General features: G+C 40.9%; 1 protein-coding gene across 1 annotated transcript; it reads right to left on the reverse strand.

Moving 5' to 3' along the window:
• Positions 1-752: 752 nt before the first annotated feature.
• LOC149829284 (putative disease resistance protein RGA3) lies at positions 753-7,770 on the reverse strand. The gene is made up of 3 exons (XM_090017241.1): positions 4,638-7,770; positions 3,577-4,605; positions 753-1,057 (listed from the first exon to the last, which is right to left on the reverse strand). Exons 1-2 carry the CDS (start codon positions 7,705-7,707, stop codon positions 4,091-4,093), a joined length of 3,585 nt encoding a protein of 1,194 aa, XP_089873367.1. The 5' UTR covers positions 7,708-7,770; the 3' UTR covers positions 753-1,057; positions 3,577-4,090.
• Between the last annotated feature and the right edge of the window lie 283 nt (positions 7,771-8,053).

Here is an 8,053-nt window from a genome sequence, read left to right on the forward strand (position 1 = left end):
ATGTGAGAGACGCAATATCATTTTGAGGACTATGACCATTTCTCAAGATGTCATATGACAATTCATTCAGGGTATATTTGAGAAAATGGTCAATCCAGTAGTCCCAAGGTATTTGCGGGTGCAGACCAACCACTCATCAGTCTATGACCTGTGTGACACAGACGAGTTCATCAAGAACTTGGTCCCAAGTTTGCTTTGTAAATCAGTTGTGGATGCCATTAGCTTGCCAGTAAACACGCTGATATGATAACAGATAACAAGCTTGAAAACAGTAAATCAATTGACAATTAGTAAAAAGATTTGACAAATTGCACAAACCAATGAAAGTGGGCCAACTGAATCTGCATTTATTATTGATAGCAACTAATGAGCAATATCAATATTAAGCAACATCAACATTCAGGTCAAGCGTTTTTATTTTCACTAAAAGCACAATCAAAATTCACAAACACAAGTACGGTATGGCGACTCCCTAGAGGCAAGGGGTAAGCCCATGGAGTTTTGCTTCCTGGGGGCAGTTTCTTCGTGTAAATATAAAAAAGAAATCACCAACACAATGGCTGTTGTGCTTCCTGCTAAGGGAGTTGGGTAACCAACTGTCAACACATAAAAGTTTCCTATTTTGTTGTAACAGGTAGGGGTCTAGCTAACCCCAGTTTGCCAATCAAAAAACACAAAATGAATATCGCTTATGCTAATATGACTTGTGCTATTATAAAATTGCAGGAAACCAATGGTGAGAATGCTTTTCAAACGCAAATGCTGAGAATATAGTTAACAAAAGTACAGTCATCAAAACCATGTTAAAAGAGAACAACAATGCTAGCAATGTTGCTTAGTGACAGACAACCACAAAAATATCAGATCTTGGTATCGTTTTTCAATTTTTAAGCTAAACACATTGGCAACATAACCCACCAAAGCTAATGACTTTGAGGTTCCTTTGTCCAAAGATGATGCTCACATAACTCAAGCATCCCTGGCAATAATCTACTTCAATACGGAAGACTGAGATCAAGAGCTTGTCAACTTTAGCACACTCAGCCAGACTGATAACCTGTACATCAAGAAAAAAATGAGTTAATTCTTCAAGGGAGTCAATGCGCAAAATAAGCTATACACATAACATAAATTAAGAAGTAACATAGTGGTACTTTCACGATTGAGAAATAAGGGCAGAAAGGAGCTGATCAACAATTTACATGATGCTGTCAAAACAAAATAACTATCCCATGTTTGGAACACTTTATAAACTGCTCCTTGCCATTGATGCTTATTGCAAGCAACTCGTTTTGGTGTTTGGTGTTAGGAAAAACCACGAGCAAGAGACAATCAAAAGGAAACAAAGAACAAGAACGATCAAACAAAACACAAGAAGAACACAGATTTACGTGGAAAAACCTCTCCTCAAATCCGAGAGAGAGTAAAAAACCACGGCCGCTCAGAGAGAAATATTATTACTCTTAACAGACAGTTACAAGCTCGGGAAAGAAAAGCGAGAATATAAACAAGGCAAGGGCGACAACCCTAACCCTAACCAAATCGGGTCGGATCCACTGAAAACCGGGACCCGCGCCGGGGGGAGCCCCCGGACCCCCCTTCCTGCAAGGGCAAAAACCTATGTCACATGGGTGCGGGTGCGGGTGCGGGTGCGGGTGCGACACGGGTGCGGCGCAATTTCAAAAATTTTGGACACGGGGACTCGGCTATATATATATATTAAAAATAATATATATATATATATATATATATATATATATATATATATATATATATATATATATATATATATATATAATTGTGCCCATTAGGGGACAGGTGATGAGTTGTGAAGGCATTCTGTACACTTTCTTCATACAGGAATAATTCACTTTTGGGCACTTTCTTCATACACTGTAATAATTCACTTTCTTCATACAGGAAAAAACCACAAAAACTTGAGTTGTGCCCATTCTGTACTTAAAACTTGAAAGTGTACAGTTTTTTTAGTTGTGATGGGTTTTTTTCCTTACAGCTGTAGCCCAGAAAATTTTTAAAAATAAAATTCAAAAATTTTTTTTTCCAAAAAATGGACCAAAATGACCCTGGGTGCGTTGACCGCACCCAGGGTCGGGTTGACCGAGTCCGAGCCGCACCCGTGTCCGTGCGTGTCGACGCGGGTGCGGCAACCTTGGAGCCGAGTCCGTGTGACATAGGCAAAAACAGTGAATCAGGCTCCACAACTCATCATTTAGATCGTTTAATTTTATTTTTGTTAATGACATTTTATAAATTTCACCCATTTTTTCAAAAATAGGGCGAGAATTATTTATTTCGTTAGTAACTGCATATTTTCATCCATTTGACCCCCATTACCATGACTACCATTATCCCCACCACCACCATCAACCATGAGAACGAAGGTCCAAGAAGTGGTGAAATAAACACAAGACATGGAGTGCCTAGAAAAGTATATAAACTAGAATGGCAATAACAATTTAAAGAAGTGTTAAAAATCCTGGAAAATTATGATATCTTCTATACTTATTTAATTTTATCAAGATATTGTCAGCTGTTAAAATTATTACGACAAAATAATGTATTTTCAAATTATCATCCACACTTGTTACATAGCAGGTTGTAACCTTAAGTACATGACTCTAAAGCCTTGTTTTGGACCTGTTTTTTATTCCAGTTTAATTAAAAAGGACTCTAAAGTCTAAAAGAGGCAAAAGCTAACTATATATGGATCACTATTGGGCTCTGAATCCCGTAGCTGAAACTTACAGAGACAGGTCATATTGACCAAATCAGACCCTATAAATGTGTTCAGCAAGATTAAAGTAGTAAGAAACAACTCATGGATATTATTTTTTCAATGTAAAAACATGTTTTTTTTTTATACTTCTCACTCATGGATTAACCACAGCACTAAGTTGGTTCTTATGCATCTATATCAGAGCTGGATTAATCACAGAATTAGGCATGTAACATACTTTTCATAGGAATGTAAGCAAAGGTGGAAAAGCCAAAATCTGAATGACTGCTGATAAAATATAATTCTCAAAGACCAAAAGTTAAAAGGGGGCAAGCAAACTAAAACAAGGATTATTTTGAATACAATTTTGTATTCTAAATAACAAATTAGTTGAAAAGGAAACTTCTGATAAGATGCATGTTAAACAAGCAAAGTAAAAAATTATGGTTACACTAATAGATAAAAAGTAGACATGGGATGTGAGGATGCTAAAGGCCCCCATCTGGAATTCAAGCACCTTCATATCAACCACCATAAAAGCAATCACAGCACTGGTTATTCAAGAAAACTTCCCTGATTTCTATGTTGCTAACATGTTAATTAAATATAAGGATTTTTAAACTTTGAAGAAATACATTAATCATGATGCAGTAGACATGATGCAGGAGGAAACCCAGTAGTAAATCAAACATCCCAAGTTAGTGTTTTCAAAATGTAGATGATCAAAGACACGCATCCAAAACCACTAAATGTTTCTCACCTACCAAAATAATGAATAAAACCCCAAAAATCAACGCAGCAACACTGAAGAACCAGATCAAGCAAAAAATAGGTCGTACCTTATCAATGTGTGTGTAGAAGAGATGGAGAAAAAATCCCGGTCGACCTGAGTTTTATTTGAGAGAGAGATAGAGAGGATCGTCGGGGGACTCCCTAGCTTGGTTGCCTGAGTCTGGTGACGCTGGTGGAGACGAAAACAGGGTAGCGGAGGTGCGTCAGATCGTCGGATGAAACCCAATCACTCGATCGTCGGGGAAGTTGCCGGACATGACCCCACAGCAGGAGCCTAAACCCATTGCAGAAGGGGAGGGGGAGATGAACCCACGGCAGAACCCTAACCCGCTGTAGGGGGAGCGATCCAGATCGTCGGATGAACCCTAACCCTAACCCTAACCCACAACACGTGGCATCATCATGAAGGGATTCTCAACGGCTTGGATCGTCGAACGAATGACCTGATCTGGATCCCTATGAACTGCTAGGGCTCTACCTCACACAGCTTGCCTATCGAAAAAGAAAAAAAAAGTAATTTCACTGAAAACTGATAAGGTGACAGCTTGTACTGCATCCATCTTAATGATCAGAAAGTTCCACTTTGGGTATGTGAGCGATCTTGTGGCGGTCAACCCCCCTGCAACGCTTAACTAAATGGGGACAATCACTGATCCTTAGCTCTTGAAGTTGGGTGAGAGCTTGCATCCCATCTGGTAACGCCCTCAACTTGGGACAACGAGCGATGCTCAGATTTTTAAGTTGGGTGAGAGCTTGCAACCCATCTGGGAGAAATGTCAACGACTGAAGGTTGTAGAGATGCAACCCCTGAAGCTTCGACAACTTCGCCAGCCATTCCGGCAAGCGGGTCAGCTTGGGGCTATTTTCAATTGACAAGAAGTCTATCTGGTGGAGATGTTGGATCCATTCTGGCAGAGAATCCACTTCACTTGACAACTGGATTATTAGTTGAATCACCCTGCTGCCCAAGCTTTGGAACCCACTTAACCCCTCCACTGAATCCACCTCTAACTGCAACCTGAGTTCGAGTCCATCTCTACGGATGTTCCGAAGGTTTGGGAGGTGATGGTGTTTCATACTCTCCAGCACTTTCGACCCCAAGTCCAACTCCGAAAACCTTTCAGGTCCAGCTTTTTGAGTGTCGTTGCTGCTTTCAATCCTTGCAAAAACCCTTGCTCTTCCAAGTCAAGTTTGGGTAATCCCTGCAGTCTGAGCTCTCTCATGTTCTCTAATGATGCTAAGGATATTGAACCAAGCTCAGGAAGGTCTACTATATTCAGGCTGTCGAGATTGGTGAGTTGCAACCCATCGGGTAGCGCCCTCAACTTGGGGCAATTTTCAATTTCTAAGCTTCGGAGACGGGGCATTGTCTCTGCTTGGGAGTTAAACGACCACTCCTCTAAGCTGCTCATATGAAAAAGGACTAGACTTTCTAAGTTGGTGAGTTGCAACCCATCGGGTAGCGCACTCAACTTGGGGCAATATCCAATTTGTAAGCTTCGGAGACGGGGCATTGTCTCTGCTTGGGAGTTAAACGACCACTCCTCTAAGCTGCTCATATCACGAATGACTAGACTTTCTAACTTGCGAAACCGGATGTGTTCAACACCATGATGAAACCCATCATCAATGATCTTGACGTTTGAAGCACCTTCTATCTTGAGCTTCACAAGGTTGGGTAAGTGTGCCAATGAGGAGGGTAGGTGTTCCACGAATCTGCATCCAATTAAGGTGACATCCTCTAAACAGCCGTAGCTTGAAGAGCTTGCCCAAGCGGGTAAGCTAATACCTCCGTAATTAGATATTTTCAGTGTCTTGAGACCTACAGGAGGTTGAAGCTCTGCATATATGCCCTCTATTTTTTCTGCAAATTCTTTGTCAAACTCATAGACGCTTTTCGGGTTGCAAGATAACACCAACTTTTGTAAGTTCACTTTCCTCTGTAATTCTGCTTCTTTAGCCTCTTCTCTACTCCCTACTCTGTCTATATGATGTATCCTCAACTTCGATCTTAAACTGTTTAGGTGACGCAACTGCTTGATACTGCTTCCACTTCTGTTCCTCATATCACTACCCACAACGAATTTGCTCAATGTCCTTAAGCATGTCAACCGCCCAATGTCCTTTGGTAAACATCTCAACTCAGTAGTGCCTTCCAAATGAAGATGCCTTAGAGCCCTCAGATTCGTAGTACCTTCCGGTAGAGCTCTTATTCTAGTATCAGCAAGGTCGAGCCTTTCAAGACTGCTTAGTTTGGTAATCGACTCTGGCAGCACTTGTATGCTCGTCCAATAAACATTCAAGTATTTTAGTAACACTAAATTCCCCAATGATTTTGGCAATTTAGTTCTACTGGGGTCACGGCTCAGATCTAGCACCCTTAGCCACTTAAAGTGTACAAAGCAGAAAGAAGGTGTAGAAGTCGTCGTCATCAGTAAACGCTCCATCAGTAAACACTGTGAAGAAGAAAAATCTCCGAAGCATAATCCTAACAACAATGTCCGAAGCTTTGGGTGTTGACTTAGTGCATCATCAGTAAACCCTCGATCATTCCCTGTGAAGAAGAAGAACCGTGCTTGAACAATATCGGATGCAGTTCCTGAGCGTAGAACAATCTCATCTATACGCTCCTGGCCTTTTATGTGAAGAGCAAAATCATGAACAATATCATGTAATTTGTATATCGATTCACCATAAAACGTTTGAATCTGAATAAGAGAACAATCAACCAATGCTTCAAGATAATACTCAGCACGAACCTCCATTTCCTGCTCTTCAACTTTAGGAACGAAGCCCTCTGCCACCCATAGTCTCACTAAATCATCTTTTCGCATCTCAAAGTCCTTTGGAAATATGGAGCAATATGCAAGACATTGTTTTAAGGCAAATGGTAAATTCATGTAGCTTAATGCGATGGTAGAAAGAATTAGATTGTCTTGACCGTGACTAATTCCTTTCCATTCCCAGAATGGGCTCTTTGCAACTTCTTGCCAATCAGACTGATTCCTCGCCTTACGGTTCAACAAGCTCGCCACAACATTCAAGGCCAGAGGCAACCCGCCGCATTTCTGTACTATATCTCTCCCAATCTCCTTCAGTCCATAAAGGTCTTCTTCCTTCTCGTCTCTCCTTAATGCTTTGCTGATGAACAAACGCCAACTGTCATCATCTGATAAGCACTTCAATCTATGCAAGTAAGCTGCACCAATATTGTTTGCAACTTGCTCGTCTCTGGTGGTGATCAGGACTCTACTCTCCGGGGCACCATGTTGCAAAAGTCCATTCAATTCGCTCCACCAATCTGTATCCCATGCATCATCTATAACAAGCAGAAATTTCTTCTCCTTCAAATGTTTACTTATCTCGTTTTTCAAAGCGTTGAGCGCCGTTAATTTGTTGGCACCGCTTCCTTTCCCACCAACCTCTTCTAGTATATGTTTGAATAACACCTTCAACTGTGGTTTTTCTGATGCACAAATCCACAAGCACAATTGAAAATGTTCTTTTATGCTTTCTTTGTTGTAAACGCTCTTTGCAAGGGTCGTCTTTCCGAGTCCCCCCATTCCAACAATTGCTATAGCGCTAGTATTCTCTCCCCTTTCATGATTGAGTTCTTTCTTCAACCACTCCACGACATCGTCTTCATCTTTTTCCCTTCCAAACGCATGCGGCTCAGTGATGCTAGAAGTCGTCAGACGGTTCCCATACATCTGTCCTACGTCCAGTGAAGATCTTGACCCTCCCGCGATTGGACCAAGGCCAAGATGATCCTTCTCTTTGTAAATCTTGTTAAGCCTCTCGTTGATTGATTTGATCTCTTTAGCAGTTTTGCTTGGATATGAGAGGTTACGACACAAAAAAGAAAGAGAAGAGATCAGCTTGCGTACCTTCGTCTGTCCGGATTCTGCATTTATGTTGCTGGTTTTGACTCTATAGAGGTCAATTATGTCTTCAGCATCATAAACAACCTGATGGAGCCTTGATATCCAATCCTTGATGTGGTTTGATGCGAATTGCTTGTTGTGTGCATCTTCAAGGATAGGCTGTATGGCCCTCAGTTCAGTTTCTAAATTTCTCAACTCATCCTTCACAGAGGTAACGCTTGAAATATGTTTTTGGGTTTCCTCCCATCCTAGCTCAACAAATTTTCCTAACAAAGCTCCAATAACTTCTGCCATCAGAGAGAGAGAGATAGAAGGAGGAGGATGTGGTGGTGGTGGTGGAATTGTTGGTATAACGAGGACAGTGGAAGCAAGAGATAGAAATCATTGAATTTATATTAAGAATTTTGGATGAAATGATATCGAAAATTACCATTGGTAATTTTCAATTGTTTTGAACAGGACACCAAATTTTTCGAAATTGTTTTGAACGGGGGATTTGTCATCAGGCCTTGGTCCATCAATGGTGATTGTGTGTGAGCAAAAGGCCGTACTACTACAGTTAATGGTAATTATGGTAATGATCTTTTCTACCGAGGGTCCTTCAGTTTTATCAATATACGCAAGTTAAGGGGCCACCATT

Source organism: Nuphar pumila, chromosome 9, assembly GCF_984573655.1.
Source record: "Nuphar pumila chromosome 9, dmNupPumi1.hap1.1, whole genome shotgun sequence".
In the NCBI taxonomy this organism is placed as follows: domain Eukaryota; kingdom Viridiplantae; phylum Streptophyta; class Magnoliopsida; order Nymphaeales; family Nymphaeaceae; genus Nuphar; species Nuphar pumila.

Coding starts and splice junctions, on each gene's coding strand:
- LOC149829284 (XM_090017241.1), bottom strand. CDS start 7,707: ATGGCAGAAGTTATTGGAGCTTTGTTAGGAAAATTTGTTGAGCTAGGA. Junction 4,606..4,637: donor GGACCTGAAAGGTTTTCGGA/GTTGGACTTGGG, acceptor TGCTGGAGAGTA/TGAAACACCATCACCTCCCA.